This window comes from Medicago truncatula, chromosome 4 (assembly GCF_003473485.1).
Source record: "Medicago truncatula cultivar Jemalong A17 chromosome 4, MtrunA17r5.0-ANR, whole genome shotgun sequence".
Taxonomy (NCBI): Eukaryota; Viridiplantae; Streptophyta; class Magnoliopsida; order Fabales; family Fabaceae; genus Medicago; species Medicago truncatula.
The window spans coordinates 64,637,557-64,655,820 of record NC_053045.1 but is presented as its reverse complement, the minus strand read 5'-3'; the positions used below and the strand labels follow the sequence as shown (position 1 = coordinate 64,655,820).

The window sequence follows — 18,264 nt, the reverse complement described above, 5'->3', positions numbered from 1 at the left end:
TTAAGGTTGTTGTTGACCCAGGGAAACCTCCACAACTTACATGGCAGCGCAAATTAAACAATCATGCAAATTCAAATGTTCCATCAGAATTCACCTTATCTTTCAAAGAGATGATTCATCTTGTACGTATTTCATTCATTCATTCATTCATTTTCATACATACATTTACAATTATTCTTTTATTTTCTATATAGGCTCCATTGGTTATCGTCTATGGCGCCATGTTCGTGAAGAAGCTTCCAAAGAAGGGTACTTAATCTTATACCTTCTTTTCATCTCTATATATCTTATGATATCTAACCATTATTCTTTTTGCTTTTCTTTCTCAGATTGGAATGATTGATCCTTTTGCTAAGCGTCATGTAACTTCTTCTCATGGCGTTCCTTTAGGTGGTGTTGGGTGGGTCTTCTCTCACTCTCTTTTCTAATATTTCCTTCATTTCACAACATTATTTCTTTCTTCTTTTCTTCTTCAGTTCAGGAAGCATTGGAAGAAGTTTTACCGGTCAATTTCAGCGTTGGCAACTATTGCCTTTAATTTGTGAAGAGAAACCAGTTTTAGCAAATCAGTTTTCTGTAAGTTTTATCTATCTCATCCAGATTGCAAAATACTTGTTTCATGACTCATCACGTACGTACGATCAAAGAGTTTGATCCTCCTTGCCCTCTTTGAAATTAAATATAAGCATAAGATTTTTGTCTCAGGTTTTCGTTTCACGTCCAAATGGTGAAAAATATTCAAGCGTACTATGCCCAGGGAAGCCAGATATAAAGAAGTAGGCCATTATAGATAGTCTTGTAATTTTACAGTTACTAATTCATCATTTTAGAATCTCTGAATTTGATTTTAAAAAAGAAAACTTATTAATAAACTTTATTTAGAGAAAATCCAGCATCAGGAATTGAAACATGGGATTGGAATATGAATGGAAAGAGTTCCACATATCATGCATTATACCCGAGGGCATGGACAGTACATGAGGGTAAGCCAGGCTAATTGGAATACTTTCAAGTCCACTATGATATTTATACTGTATCATATCTCTTATAATGATCATCTCTACTGCTCAAATGCAGAACCTGATCCAGCATTAAAAATAGTTTGTCGCCAGATTTCACCTGTTATACCCCATAATTACAAGGAGAGTAGCTTTCCTGTATCAGTTTTTACTTTTACGGTAGGAAAAGGTCACTTATATGTAAATTTGGGTTGCAGTTTTATACACATCAAGTTAACAATAATAAGTCAATTTTATTTGATATGCAGCTGAATAATTTTGGCAAAACAACAGCAGATGTCACCTTGCTTTTCACATGGACGGTAAGTGATATGTTTGTATTAGCTGTTACTGTTATAGTAAGTTGGTTTTAAATACATGTGCTTTTTATTGAGGAATTGAGTGCAAACCAATTTCTGTGTGCATTCAGAATTCTGTTGGAGGACATTCAGAATTTACTGGTCATCACTTCAATTCAAACATAAAGTAAGAAAAATTTCAGTTGGTTTACCTTCTACATGAAGATGTTCCAATTTGATTGCTTTCCCCCTCCACAGATTGCCTGTACTTTATTCTAACATTCAAGATACATATTGTCTCATGTTAGGATGCCTGATGGGGTGCATGGTGTGCTTCTACATCACAAGTAACTATAACTTGTTAATATCTTTTTAGGCAATGGATGAAAAGAAATTCAATCCTTGAATTTATAAATTGATACATGCATGTACAGGACTGCAAATGAGCAATCTCCCGTCACATTTGCAATTGCAGCAGAAGAGACCGAACATGTTCATGTCTCAGAATGCCCTGTCTTTGTTATATCTGGTTCTTACGAGGGTATCTCGGCGAAGGACATGTGGCATGAAATTAAACAGGTTATGGACCTGCTTTTAGAATTTATTTATTTTTTTGAAATGTGAGGTTTGGTATTACTACTATGTTATGCTATTCATCCTTCCTTCATGCTGTCTTCTCCCAGATAAGCTACCATCGTGCTCTATTAAGCATTTTATAACACAAGTACTTGGAGTTTCCTTTCTGTCACTTTCCTTTTGTTTTGTGCATCTGAAACTCTTTTTATCATGACAATTATCAGTACTTAGGTCTCTTTGGACGTCACTCTTTCATCATATTTCATCATATTTTTGTACATCTGAAGTATGAATACTGTCAAGAAACTTGTTTCAACATTACTGTCAGTTCATGGTTTAATCTCCACCGATGAAGATTTTAAGATAGAGATGACTGAGCTGGTTAAATGAAGATGACACTGATGCAGACAGTGTTTACCTTTTCTGCTTAGCATGCTATTTTCCTGGATTTGGCTTGACACTCAAATTCTACGAGTAGTAATGAATTTTAAGAAGTTCCTCTTCCTGTTAGTAAACATGATGCCATGTCCCTGGATAAAATAATAGTTCCAAGAATATATATTTTATAATGATACAAATTTGAGGATATCAGACTTCATGTGATCCATATGTTTATTTCACTAAACTGAATGATGGTAATCCTTTTCTTTTCAGCATGGGACATTTGACCATCTGAATTTTACTGAAACACCTGCGCCTTCAAAACCAGGATCATCCATTGGGGCAGCTATTGCAGCAACTGTGACGATTCCATCCGATGCTCAGCGTAATGTGACATTTTCATTGGCATGGGACTGCCCTGAAGTCAAGTTCCCTGGAGGACGGGTTTATTACAGGTTAGCGATAGAAACCTGTATAAGAAGATTTATTGTTTAAACACTGTACATAACTAATGAAACTGGATTAACAGGCGTTACACTAAATTTTATGGTACTAAAGGAGATGCAGCTGCAAATATTGCACATGATGCTATTATTGGTAATCTTCTTTGCTGAACTCCATCAACTTTGCATCTGTAATATGGTGATTGCATCTAAATTTGATATCAAGCATAACTATATCCATATATAGACTTTTAAGAGGCAGACTGTATGGATATAGTTTTTCTTGACGTCAATTTTAGATGAAGTTTCCACCATATATGCAAAACCATGCAGATGCATGCTTATTTGTGATTGTTGATACCATAAGAAATTACTTACTCAAACTTATATGAATTGGTGATGTAGAACATTGCCAGTGGGAGTCCCAGATTGAAGATTGGCAAAGACCAATCCTTGAAGACAAGAGACTTCCTGAATGGTACTTATCAGTTATTTATTCACTGCCTGCTTCTACAGTCAAAATCTTAAGCTTACAGAGTTCTGTGCAGGTACCCAGTTACCCTTTTGAATGAACTTTACTACCTGAATTCTGGGGGGGCAATTTGGACAGGTATTTTTATCTCTTAAAGTTTGAATCATACTTACCAGATAGTTATCCCTAGTCTATATTTCTTTTAAATTCATCCTAACCTCACGTTAAACGGTATGTACCATTGTCGATTTTTCTTCATAATTTTTCTTCTGTGCAGATGGTTCATCTCCTGTGCATAGTTTAGTTAATATAGGAGAAAGAAAATTTTCCCTGGATGGATTCATATCTGATTTAGAGAATAACAATAATATATCACGTCAAAAAGATATTGCTATTGACATTCTTGAAAGATTTACCTCAGTAGTTGAGCAAATACAAACTCCACCTGCATCAAAGTCTGCATATGGAATAAGTCTTCTCCAAGAAGGGGAGGGGAAGAAAACATTGGCCAGTTTCTTTATCTTGAAGGAATCGAGTATCAAATGTGGAATACCTATGATGTCCATTTTTACTCATCTTTTTCACTAGTCACTCTATTTCCAAAACTTGAACTTAGTGTTCAAAGGGACTTCGCTGCAGCAGTACTGATGCATGATCCTGGAAAGATGAAACTCTTACATGATGGACAATTGGTATCAAGGAAGGTTCTTGGTGCTGTTCCTCATGATATTGGAATCAGTGACCCGTGGTCTGAAGTAAATGGCTATAATCTTTATAATACAGATAGGTGGAAAGACTTGAATCCAAAGTTTGTTCTTCAGGTTTACAGGGATGTGGTTGCCACTGGTGACAAGAAGTTTGCTCAAGCTGTCTGGCCATCTGTTTATATTGCAATTGCTTATATGGACCAATTTGACAAGGATGGTGACGGAATGATTGAGAATGAAGGATTCCCTGATCAAACCTATGACACATGGTCTGTATCTGGTGTAAGTGCGTATAGTGGTGGATTGTGGGTAGCAGCACTTCAGGCCACGTCAGCCTTAGCACATGAGGTTGGAGACAAGGGCTCTGAAGTTTATTTTTGGCACAAATTTCAAAAAGCAAAGGCTGTGTATGAAAAATTATGGAATGGTTCTTACTTCAATTATGATAGCAGTTGTGGAAGTTCAAGATCATCCATACAAGCTGATCAATTAGCTGGCCAATGGTATGTAATAAGTACCTCGAATTTTTGCACATGTAGCCACGCTTCATCGATCTTGGTAATATCTAAAACAAAATTGGAACTTCCTGTTTCTTGTTTTGCAGGTATGCTAGAGCATGTGGTCTTTTGCCAATTGTTGGAGAAGAGAAGATTAGAAGTGCACTTGAGGTGGTTTATGATAACAACGTTATGAAAGTGAAGGGTGGGAAACGAGGAGCTGTAAATGGGATGTTACCTGATGGGAATGTTGACATGTCATCAATGCAATCACGAGAATATGGTCAGGAGTAACATATGCCTTAGCTGCAACAATGATCCAGGAAAACATGACTGATATGGCATTTCAAACTGCCGGTGGGATATATGAAGCTGCATGGTCTAGTGATGGTCTCGGGTAAAGTTTGCTAATAATAGCTTGTTCCTTTAGTACTTCACAGATCCATGTATCTGCTTTCTTTATACCACTAATAGCTAATTAAGCTTCTTGTTATATCTCATCAACAGTTATTCTTTCCAACTCCAGAAGCTTGGACTACTAAAGATGAATATAGATCTTTATGTTACATGCGCCCATTAGCCATATGGGCAATGCAGTGGGCACTATCAAAACCAAAGCTCGCTCGACATTATGAGAGTAATAAATCTGATGTGTACGAGGACGATATTATGTCTAGATCCCATGCTGGTTTTTTGAAAGTAGCTCACCTTCTAAAGTTGAAGGAGGATACTGGATCCAGAAGCCTATTTCAGGTTATATATGACTTTACTTGCAAGAGGTATATGACCTGAAATAGATGACATATCCTTGTTGTGTAGGATCTGAGCCTGATTGGATTGGTTTTTTGGAATTTATCTATCGACATAAACACTTGTGAGACCGCTTTGGAAAAGTTATGAAAACAGTTTATGGCATGTTCATAATTTATTTTCATAAGCTCTCCAAGATAGTTTATGAAAACAGCTTATAACTTATACATAAACAATTTAACTTTATTTTGTCTTTTGTTATGGAAATAGCTTATACGTAAGTGTTTTATCATGATATAAGCTTATGCTATGAGATTCAAATTAAGCTGTTTATCTAAATATATGTCTACATGTTTACCATTACAAACTGCAACTTATATTTCATGTAAATATATATTGTTGTCACTCCTTGTTAATTCTGAGTGGTTTTACTAAACTGACCAACATTACCATATTTTTTTAGTAATTGCTATTACACTGCTACTTCATTTTCATGTACCAGGCAATTGATTTTTTTTATTATGTTATGTAATTCCTGGTTTTAAATATAATCTCTAAAGTAAAATATATAAATTAATATGATGAAAGTGTGTGGTTTTGAAAAGTAAAAAAATAAAAATGTATATTTGTAGCGGGTACATATCCTCTTCGATGAATGGGGTGAACTAACGAAATCTCAACCCTCCAAAATAAAATATGAAAAACCATTTAATATTAAAAGCAAGAGAAAGAAAGTATTCAAGGGCTTAGACCTTAGATTTTCATGGGAGATAAAGTCATAGCAGAGAATCTCTTCACGGGAGATAAAGTCTCCATGCAGGGGTCAAGATCATGAAAAAAATTGCTCATCATATTGAAATTTATATGCAACCTATCGATAGATTATGAGTTTAATTTATATACAAGTTGAAATTTTTACACAAGCATTCAATGGTATGTTAACTCATTAATGAGGTATAACATGTGTTTTTAACTCATTAAATAATGTCAATACATCATTAGATATATAAGTAAATTTTTTACACCGACATTGTATAACAATTAAACTTTTTATTTTTGAGAATTAAACTCTTATTTTTATAACTAAAAACTTGTTTAGGAGAAAACTTTGTATCTTTTTTCCTTAAAAAAACACTTTGTATCTTTTTGTTGTAGAGTGGTTAGAGATGAGACCCGACATCGTATTTATTATGATTATTATTATTTTATATTTTTTATATACAAATGTAAATAAATAAAGGTTCACCCCTCAAAAAAGAAAGAATAAATTCTCGTGAACTTAACTCAGTTGGTAGGGATATTGCATATTATATGCAGGGGTCGGGTTCGAACCCCGGACACCCCACTTCTTTACATTTAGTTGTCTGAGTTCTAACCACTAGGCTACTTGACAAAAAAAAAATGTCATGTTAATAAGTGTTTATGTGACACTTTTTGATGAATCAAATATAGTATTATATTGAAAGTTGTGATGTTAACTCTTTAAAAGTCTAAAAAGTGTCATTTTTAACATAATTTTTTTTTTAGGCTTACTTAGCATTTTTTATAAATAAATGCAGAAGCATGCGGAAAAAGGTTTATCCCTTACTCCTTAATCTTATTAGGTTGCAACAACTTAACCCTAGAAATTTGGCTCCAAAATTGCAGCACTAAATGCTAAGTGAGATAACCCTTAAAAAATTTGGCTCCAAAGTATTTGGCTGTTTGAAATTCAAAAATCAAACCTAAATGTTTATACGGTTCCCAACTAATCCCATCTTTTTGTTTTCCCATGCAGGTGCACCGAATGCTTCCCAAGTTTATCCCTATTTTCTAGCCTAATTTATGGAAATTGCAACCAATTAATAGGAACGACTACGAGTACCGAGTACCGCATCTCATTGGAAACATGTTCAACTCCACACATGTGAAGAAGCACGCTACATATCTCTTCTCTAAGTCACCTTGCTCTTTACCCTTGAACACAACAGTTCCATTCACCCAAGTTTCTAAAGATTATCAACATAGGTATGTAATTTGTTCTTTCTCAATTTCTTATTTTCTTTCTAAATTTGACATCGATTTTGATTAACGATTTCATTTGCAATTTGACTGACAATTCCATAGTTAATTTTATACTATTCCAATTCAATTTTGATTTCAGCTTTTGATTCATTTATACTTTAGATTTTAGATTGCATCTCTATTAGTCTCTTTTGTTTTCATTCTCTTTGAGTTGATTCTCATAATTTTTTGTGTGCCCTTCTCTGTTCATGTCAATCACTAATTTATTTCTTCAATTTTTATGGTCTGCTTTTGTTCTTATTTTCTTCCTTTTTTTTCTCTTTGACAACCGAAGTGGAAAAGATTAACGTGTGCCATGCTCAATTGATTTTGTTCATTTTTTAAGTAAATCATTTTCCCACATATCTTCTTCAGCTCCACGCTTCTCATTTGCTTCTTCAGGTCAACTTCTTGATTGATCTCCTCTATTTTAGAAGCATGATCTTAACACGGTCATTTATCTCCTCTATTTTATTTTTCATGATGCTTATGGGTTTTGCATTATGTATATTTATCATTTATTTTTGCACTGTTTTCAACTTACTTTGCAAACCAATTTGTAGTCTGAACCTTTTGAAATTTGAAGGCTTCCTGTAGAGGTTACATATTTCAGTTTTATTGTTTTTGCCTCCAGTTTGAGATTCCCACTATTTTCTTTGTTCACTTTCAATCTAAAAAAATCCTTTATTTTAATTTTGCTAAACTCCATTTTAATTGTTAGTGTTCATAATCTTGGAGTTTACTTGGTAGTGTCTTTTTTTTTTTTTTTTGAGAAAACTTGCTTGGTAGTGTATGACATCCTCATATGTAACAAATGATTTAGTCTCCTCATTTGTTTTTTCTGTTTTCATATGGTGTTTGCTTATATTGATTATTTTAGTTGTTTTGGGTGTTTGCTTATATTGATTTTTTTTTATTTGATTGCATGATGATATCCATGAAGCAAGATGATAGGTATGAAGACTGTAGCTAAATGTTGGAATAGAAAAGAAAAAAAGACTGAGTTTTGATCGAGTAAGAGAGCCTTGGAAAAGAGCTTTTAATTAAGTTTGACAACAAGCTAGAGCAAGCATGATAGGAGTGACTCTGGTGTTCTAAAATCCAATTTCGATGTTCTTAAGTTTGAGTATAATAATATCAATCACTATGATTGCATAAACAAATAACCAAGTTGAATTATGTTACCTCAGTTATGTGAATAATCTTACCTTTTTTTTTTTTTTTTTTTTTTGCCTTTGTGGGCTGCAACTAATTAGAGAGATAAGAGAATTGAAAGAATTGAAAGCAGAGGGTTGATTTTCATATATTTTTTCTTAACAATTTCTATGAATCTACTTTTTAAAATAGCAATTAAAATGCACATTATTTCCTAAAAAAAGGTAAGGCACATTATTTGAAGGATAAATTTATTGTTTTTTTTTCTTTCATAAATTTATAGTTTTTAGTTATAGTTTATAATAGTTTTACTTCAGTTATGTGGAAGAAAAAAAAAAGTAACATGTTATGGATGTAATAATCTTTAACTTATATTACTGCGATTAGTAATATATTAAACATGTTGACTGGAAAAATGAATTAAATGATCAGATTGAATTTGAAGCTAGAGTTCGGATAGAAAAAGTATTGACGGTTGTGTTCCAACTGTATATAGGAGTCTATTGATTATAATTGAAAATAGGAAACGAAATAATGCATGGATTATGGATCGATAGATATATCTTTGACATTTGCAATTGCATTGTTTTGCATTTCATTATAGTTAATCACATTCAACAATAAGAACTAATGATACAAACTCCATAAGGCTAAATATGACTTAGATATTGTGTCCTTTGGCCCTTTTATAAGCTCATTTTGATGATAATTCCCTATTTAATTTACTCTAAGTATTGACTTTATTTAAAAATATTGATCCCTTGATATTGATGTAACATTAATACAAAGAAAGACGAAAAGATACTACTAACTATTGAGAAAAATGAAGATATAGATGTAACATTAATTGTAGTTTATAAAAATAGTATTTTAAAAATGTTTTGTAATTAATTATTAATATGTATAAAATTTCCATTATAACTATAAAGGTTGTTTTCTCAAAATAAAAAAGCTATAAAGGTTTTATTCAAAAAAAAAAAAAAACCTATAAAGGTTGTAATAAACTTATTATGTTCCATATATCAATACATTTGATTGTCTTATTGCAAACTTAATTTAAATGTCATGTAATATAACTTAAATGTTTCCTTAGCAATAACCTAATATGTTAAGGAATTTAGATACGCAACATGGATTATGCAACATAACCAGATTGATTATTACTAGAATGGGAAGATACGTACTCGAGGGGAAGGTAATTTCTGGAAGTAATATCGGTGACAAAGTGTTTATACCAAGGTTATCTCTATCTCCTTCAGATGTAGTAATTCCTTTTAAATTTCAACGAAAACAAGTACCGTTAGCTGTGTCATTTGCAATGACTATTAACAAAAGTCAAGAGCAGTCACTTAAGCATGTTGGAGCGTATCTCCCAACGCATGTTTTTTCTCACATACAATTGTATATTGCTGTTTTGAGAGTTACATCTAGGGAAGGGATAAAGATTTTGATTATTGACGAAGATGGTGAGGACACTACTGTGACATCTAACGTCGTTTATGAGGAAGTATTTCGTAATGTGTAGTTTAATATCTGAGTGATGTACTACGATTTTCAAACTTCAATTACCAAATTATTTTTACTATCAACGACTTCATATTTACTATTTTCAGACGTTCTACAAATTCATCTATGTTCTTATTGCTCCTAACATATATCATTTATCTTTCGTAACGTTACAATATTGAATGCATTATATTACAACTATTAAATTTTAGCTCATAAGACCCGTGCGACGCACGGGTCATCAATCTAGTTTAGTTTTAAAAATGTTATTTCAACATATTTTTTCAGACACATATGGGACAAGAGTCAAGATTGTATATCTATAAGGTTTTTTTCCTTCCATTTCTTTCTTTCTCTTTCATCTTCCCTGTAACACTATCTTCTCTTCATCGTCATTTGAGTTCTCTCTCTAGCATCATTGGCCACTGCATTGTCACGGACTCAATCACAAAGTTCACTCCCTGCAACATTGTTTCGTCTCTCTCCATCTTTCAAAAATGCAGATCTTGAAGGTTGTGTGGTGGGGGTATGAGGAAAAAAAAGATGAGGTGGAGGTCGCGGGCGGCGTAAGGTTGTGTGGTGGAGGTTAGATCGGGAAAGATTGAAGACAATGTTGTGGTGAAAATGGAGATGGTGTGGTTAGGTCGAGGTTGTGTTGTGGTTTATATGAGATGTGTGTGTGTGTGAGAGAGAGAGAGAGAGTGTGTGAGAGAGAGGGAGAGGGAGGGAGAGAGAGAGAGAGAGAGAGAGGGGGGGGGGGGGGATGTGGATGGAGGTAAGGGAAAAAGAATGAAGTACAAAGAGGTAGAGAAAATGTGAAGGAGATGGAAGATGACAAAAGGGCTGATAAATTTACGTATTTGTCTTTTTCATTGCATTGACCCATTTGTCAAGTATATGTCTCAAATTATGTGTTTCAATGACACAATCGAGTCTAGCGCAATGTTATTCAGACACGCATTTTTGACATAGAAACGAGATACCATATTTTACTATTCACGCTTTATTACATGGTTACCACAATTTAAATAGAGAAATGATATTTGAACAATCATTTTTTTACAATTTTTGTGACAATTTTCTCTCTTATACTCACATTATGTTTTTACTCTCTCTATTGTTTTGGTTTTTGTGTCAATACCTCATTTTCTTTGTAAAGTTTTGGTTGTCTCAAAAATTGTTATGTGAATAGATGTTCAAATAACACAACTTATTAAATATATGGTCAAAAGTGAAGACGTGACATCTGATGACATATGACTGTGCAAAAGGGAAGACGTGATATGCTGACTGGGATTTGACTGTATATAATTGATGACATTGCACAATGAGTTGGCTTTTTTTTATTCTTTTCCATTTATTTTTTCCATGCGTCTTTTTTATTAATTATGAGTTATTTAAAAAAAAAACAATTACATATTAAATCAAGTAAAAAAAACATCAATCTCTTCGTATGTAGATCAAAATTCATTTGATTCATCACTTTACTATTCATCTCATTGCCTTCCTTTCACTCACGCATGATAACAACAACAACAACACATGACCAAAACATCAATCTCTTCTCTCTTCCTCTTGATTGTTTTCTCATTTTCCTTTTATTTATCCTTTATGTTCTCTATTATCTTCTTTCTTTGATCCCTCTCTTCCTCCCCCCTTTCAATGTTTATTTTTTAATTTCTTTCCCCTACCCTTCATCATATTCATCTCCAAACTTAAACTCAGAAAAATCAATAAAAAAAACTCAAACAAACATCCACATTCAAATTAAGGTGCTAGGGAGTTGAAAACCAACATCAACAATCAAATTTATTCTCTTCTAACCAAAACCAACAATCACAAACAAGCACCTAACTTCAATCACAAAAACCCCAAATTCATAAAGAAAAATTCCAAACTTTCACCACAAAAACTCAAACCTCAATCATAGACTGAAACCTCAATTTACTCCACCGTATCACTCGTAGAAAACCCCACGAGTAAATAGGCATTTACCTCCCTGAAATTGTAAGTTTTGTCAATTACCCCCCTGAAATTAACAAAATTTCAATTACTCCCCTGAAATTGTACAACATTAATCAATTTACCCCCTCCGTCAAATTCTTCTGCAAGTCAACATGACGTTTTGCAAATACCCCCTGAAGTTTTGCAAATACCCCCTGAAGTTTTGCACTTATGTACAAAATGCCCCCCGAACTTGAAAATTTATAATTTTTTTTCTTATCCTTGACAAATGTGAAAGAGGAGATGAAGAACAGTGTGCAATAGCTAAATGGAGATACATGAACCAAATGTCAAGACTTGTATAATTTGTTGACTGAAGTAATTGAAGAATGCTGCAAATTTTGATTGGAGAACATTGTAGATTGTGATTTAATAGATTGCAAGTCAAGAGATAGAAGTATCATCATTTCTAGGTTGAGGGCAGAAGTATACTAGTTATCTTTGCTTTTGTCAGGGAATTTACTTTGAATCAATTTACTTTAAATTTACTTTTTTAACTTGATATAATCAGAAATCATTTTACACATTGTTTTTGGGTTAGTGTTCTTAATAAAGTCTTTCCTTTTCTATATTGAAAAAATATATGTTTAGTTAATAAAATAACATCTTATCTTTTGTTAAAGAAAATCTAAACTAAAAATATTAAAATCATGCAGTAGTTAATTGTCAACCATAAATAAAGAACTTAAGTTCAAGATATGTTGATCTTAAGTAGTTAATTTTCGTATTGCATTCGTACTATGTTGATAGAAACTCTCAAGTTGAAGATTTAGATTATTATTCATGAGTTTTGCCAAACTAGATAATTGTGGTTAATGAGTTTTATCAAAGGACAAATTGTTCGAGAGAACTGAGTTCAATTGCTAGATAAAACAATTTTTGATCATGTTATACTTACCTCACAATTAATGAGAAGAATGGAATGGTCGACATTTTTTCACAAAGGTAGCTTCTCTCTCCGTTAACTAATTAACCCTTATTTTCCATCCATTCCTCATTTATTTTATTTTTTGAAAGACAAGACAGCCATCTTTTATTTATGGAAAATGCTTAAGTGTGCGAATTTATTTTCGCACTATCTGCGAATGAGTTGTATTATTAACCACCGTCTGATATACCTCTATCTCAATCATTATTTCAGCCAAAACGACAAACATAATCCTTGACATATATTAAAGTGAAATCATGGGTGTTACACTGTGCTACTTTTGCTATCGGCTAAATTATTCACTGAGAAGATTTAGTCTCTTCACTATTGAAAACACCATTTTAGAGTCGCACATGATTGGAAACACTGCACTGCGTTGATTGTAACCAGGGTGGGATAGCCGCAATTTACAGACGGAAGATTGTTGCAAAGACCTACCCTAACGCAGTTCAGTGGTAGCAATGACCGCGATCGACCGCAATGACGGCGACGACGGCGACGGACAGCGGCGATGAAACAAACAGGTTGAAAAAAGGCTACATGTGGTGGCTGGCTGGTAGCTACTCTCCAAAAAAACTGCCGTGGTTACCAGAAAACGAGTCTTTTTCAATCCCGTAATTTGACCATTTTTTTTTAATATAATAAAAAGTAGCCTTGTGTGATGAGTTTGCGCGTTAAGCTAACTGTTCGTGTATTATGTGCGAGAAAAACCTTCGCACCATTTAGCATTGCTGTTTATTTATTATTAAATTAATCATACCAGTAATAAGTATGAGAATGTGCGCATTCTTCGGTTGTTACTATGTGCATCTTCCAAACAATTCTTTCTTAATTTGTGAGGTAATTATCTTTGTTAGTTGATAGATGATTGGTAATAATTATTATTGTGATAAGATAGGAGGCGAAATATGGAAATGGAAGACGATGGAAGGGACGTGGAGCATATGGGTAAGGAGGAAGATAGAATAATAATATCATCAAGATCTTCATCTGGCGGGTTGACGTTGAGAGAGCCTCTCCTTGTGAAGAATAACAACAGGCTCAATACTACCTCCCAGGTTGCCATTGTTGGAGCCAATGTTTGTCAAATTGAAAGTCTTGACTACGAGTATGTATTGATAATGACATATCATCGCTTTTGTTTCAATTTTTCATTCATTAATTAATTTAACCTTCATGTAGGATTGTTGAGAATGATCTATTCAAGCAAGACCGGAGGCTTGGAGCAAAAGCCGAGATTGTGCAGTATGCCATCCTCAAATGGACTTTTGCACTTCTTATTGGTTTAGGCACAGGTCTTGTCGCCTTCTTCAATAACATTGGTGTTGAGAATATTGCTGGTTTCAAGCTTCTCCTCACCAACCATCTCATGCTTGACCACAAGTATATATGCACCATTCTATCATGTTATTGCTTCCTTCGTTTTTATTTCTTTATTAATAATAATAATTAAATCAACATTACGTTAATGGAATAACTACGCTGTCCTTTTTACTGCAGAACAGATATCATCAGGCCTTTGCACTATATGCTGGTTGTAACATGGTTTTAGCCATCGCTGCAGCAGCCCTGTGCGCCTATGTCGCCCCTGCAGCAGCCGGATCTGGCATACCTGAGGTCAAGGCATATCTTAATGGCGTTGATGCTCCTTCTATATTGGCTCCACCTACTCTCTTTGTAAAGGTTAGTTTATTAGTTAATTAACTACTCGGTGCAATATTATATGTGGGGGTCTGTGTCATCCCTATTACAAATGCATATCCTTAAATGACATTTATTATAGTTTTTAATGTGGAAAAATGGCTTGAGTTTTTCAGATTTTTGGCTCAATTTTCGGGGTTGCAGCTGGTTTTGTTGTGGGTAAGGAAGGACCTATGGTGCATACTGGTGCTTGCATAGGAAATCTACTTGGACAAGGTGGTTCAAAAAAATATGGACTGACCTGGAAAGGGTTCAGATATTTTAAAAATGACAGAGATCGAAGGGATTTGATCACATGTGGTGCGGCTGCTGGTGTTGCTGGTGCCTTCCGTGCCCCAGTCGGTGGTGTCCTTTTTGCACTTGAAGAAGCAGCTTCTTGGTCCCCTTTCTTTCTCTATTATCTTGCACTTCCATAGATGTTCCTTAGATTGCAATTCATATGTGACAACAAACAACAATATCATCATGACCATTCCAATAAGCATCTACTCATGTCTTATATACATATGATAACTAGTATTGTATGACTAACTTTTTCGCCTCTACTTGGACAATTTAGATAAAATATTATAATTGTGAACATTTACTACATCAATGAAACTAACTTTTGGGGAAAAAAATTCACAAATAAAATACAATGTCTAGGGGGTTTATGTTTGTCATTCCCTTTAAGCATATATATATATATATATATATATATATATATATATATATATATATATATATATATATATATAATATTATACTACTTCACAAACAATCCATGGAAAATCATGTAGCATCAATTTATGTCTTGTTATGTTTTTGAGACTGCATATATGAATTGCAGGTGGAGAAGTGCTCTTATGTGGAGAACATTTTTTACTACAGCTGTAGTAGCTGTGGTGCTGAGAGGTTTTATGGAATATTGCAAGGGGGGAATTTGCGGTCTTTTTGGGGAAGGAGGTTTGATAATGTTTGATGTTAATTCAGTAAAGCCTGCATACAGCATACCTGATCTACTAGTAGTTATATTTCTTGGAGTTATTGGAGGTCTCTTGGGAAGCCTTTATAATTATCTTGTGGATAAGGTCCTTCGCACTTACAACATCATTAATGAGTATGTCATTCCCCCTCCGCCCCATTTCGAATTTTCTTTTTTTATTGTAGTATTCCCGGGTGGAATGATTTTATATATTTATTGCAGGAAAGGCCCTATATTTAAAATAATACTTGTGATGATTATATCATTTTTGACCTCTTGCTGTTCATTTGGGGTTCCATGGCTATCAAAGTGCATCCCTTGTCCTCCTCATGTGGGGGATCAGTGCCCAACCGTAGGGCATTCTGGACACTACAAGAATTTCCAATGTCCTCCTAATCACTACAATGACCTCGCTTCTCTCTTTTTTACTACCAACGATGATGCTATCCGCAACCTCTTTATTGCTGGCTCTCACAAAAGATTCCAGCTCTCCAGTCTCCTGATATTCTTTGTGGCAATATACTTCCTTGGAATCATTACTTATGGCATCGCAATTCCCTCAGGGTTGTTTATTCCAGTGATACTAGCAGGGGCTTCATATGGGCGTGTTGCTGGAAGTCTGTTAAGTCCATTTACAGTTTTGGATGTGGGTTTGTTTGCACTTTTGGGTGCTGCATCCTTCCTTGGTGGCACAATGAGAATGACTGTCTCTTTGTGTGTCATTCTTCTCGAACTTACTAACAACCTCCTCATGCTACCATTGGTCATGTTAGTTCTCCTCATCTCAAAGTCTGTGGCAGATTGTTTTAACAAAGGTGTTTATGATCAAATAGTGGAAATGAAGGGGTTGCCTTATTTGGAAGTGCATGCAGAACCGTACATGAGGCATTTAGTTGCCGGTGATGTTGTTTCTGGTCCACTGTTTACATTCTCTGGTATTGAAAAAGTGGGGAATATTGTGCACACTTTAAAGGTGACGCGACATAATGGGTTTCCTGTGATTGATGAGCCTCCATTCTTAGAAGCTCCAGAGTTATGTGGGTTGGTTTTGAGGTCTCATTTGCTTGTAATTCTTAAACATAAGGCATTTACGACGAGGCCAAACGAGAGGTCCTTGATTATGAACAAGCTGAGGGCACATGACTTTGGAAAGCCGGGTTCGGGGAAAGGGATAAGACTGGATGATTTAAAGATATCAGAGGAAGAGATGGAAATGTATGTTGATATGCATCATATTACCAACAAGTCATCGTATACAGTTGTGGAAACAATGTCTCTAGCTAAAACTGCAGTTCTTTTCCGTGAGCTTGGCCTCAGGCATTTGTTGGTGGTGCCAAAGACATCCGGAGTAAGAAACAATATACTATTACAATCTTGAATAAACATATCCATGCATTTAAGTATACATTGGCTGACTTTGCAATCATTAATTACAATTATCCTTGTATGTTGGCTGGGAGTGAGTATTAACTAACAATTACTAATATTTGTGGTTGTTATGCAGAGACCTCCAATTGTGGGGATCTTGACAAGGCACGACTTCATGTCCGAGCATATATTGGGACTATACCCCCACTGCAACTCCCGCAAGTAAGCAGTGACTTTGGGGACTCACCATCAACCAACCACATACTCATCTATAGTCTTATAATACAAAGTACAAAAAACATGTTCTATCTCTACAGTACTAAATTATCTTTACTAGAAAGAACCACCTTGTTGTTCTAGGATATGTGATGTGATGATGTGGCACAATATATACCTGAAATTGGAAGCACCTCATATTAATTTTCATATATTTTGTTTTGTTTCATCTCTTCTTGTTTTAGTTAGATTTATCTTTCATCTAGAATGTGAACTTGAATCTTTCGCCAACTTGTTATAAATATTTCTTCCTTAGTATAAATAATTTATATGCCTACAATAAAAAAAATAACATGAGGACTAATTAATGTAGTACAATGTATGTTTAATCAAAGAATTAAACGTAGTATGGTACATATTTGAGGGGGAGGGGGGGTTAATTCTTTAAAGAGATACGAAAATGTAACATTGGTTGAAATATGTTAGATGAGGTCAGTTTTTTAAGGTATCAATTTGAGTTTGTTCTTAATTACTTTTGGATTAATTAAGTTTTTAGTCCTTATAAATATTCACAGTTTTATTTTTAGTTCCTATAAAATAAAATCACACTTTTTAGTGTGATATTTTCCTTAAGTATTTTAGGGACTAAAAATGTTGATGTGGAAAAATTTTATAGGGACTAAAAATGCTGATGAAAAATTTATAGGGACTAAAAATGTTGATGAAAATTTTTATAGAGACTAAAAAGTGTGATTTTATTTGATAGGGACTAAAAACAAAATTATGAATATTTATAGGGACTATTTACTTAATTAACCCTGCCTTTTTTTACGAAACAAACTTACTTCATTTCCATAAAGACAATTTTTGTAATACATGTTAAACAAAGTCAAATACTTGGAGAATTGAAAGGCAATTTGATTCTCTTCTTAATTAAACTTATCTCATAATTTTGATTAACATTTTAAAAGGATTTAAAAATAGGGTTAATAGGTCTTTACCCCCAGTAATATTAGGTCATTTCTGGTTTTCATCCCTGTAAAAAATTTATTTTGATTCACCCCCTGTAAAATATTTTTGTTTTGATTTACCCCCTAATAGGCCAAACAAAAAACAATTTTATTTTATTTTTTCAAGAAATTTTCGTTTTTGTTTGGCCTATTAGGGGGTAAATCAAAACAAAAATATTTTACAGGGGTGAATCAAAATAAATTTTTTACAGGGGATAAAACCAGAAATCACCTATATTACAGGGG

General features: G+C 33.9%; 1 protein-coding gene and 1 pseudogene across 2 annotated transcripts; both read left to right on the top strand.

Annotated features, from left to right (window-relative positions):
* Positions 1 to 241: 241 nt before the first annotated feature.
* LOC120580165 (non-lysosomal glucosylceramidase-like) lies at positions 242 to 5,559 on the top strand (annotated as a pseudogene).
* Positions 5,560 to 12,866: 7,307 nt separating this feature from the next.
* On the top strand, positions 12,867 to 17,231 carry LOC25494376 (chloride channel protein CLC-c). Of its 2 annotated transcripts, XM_039832846.1 has the most exons (7): positions 12,867 to 13,867; positions 13,942 to 14,142; positions 14,265 to 14,442; positions 14,577 to 14,839; positions 15,290 to 15,559; positions 15,647 to 16,772; positions 16,929 to 17,231. In XM_039832846.1, the coding sequence occupies exons 1-7, from the start codon at positions 13,668 to 13,670 to the stop codon at positions 17,016 to 17,018; spliced, it is 2,328 nt and encodes a 775-aa protein (XP_039688780.1). In that variant the 5' UTR covers positions 12,867 to 13,667; the 3' UTR covers positions 17,019 to 17,231. The 2 variants fall into 2 exon arrangements, with proteins under 2 accessions (XP_039688780.1, XP_039688781.1); XM_039832847.1 differs by lacking the exon at positions 12,867 to 13,867 and having other exon boundaries at positions 14,002 to 14,142; positions 14,260 to 14,442.
* The last annotated feature ends 1,033 nt before the right edge of the window (positions 17,232 to 18,264 follow it).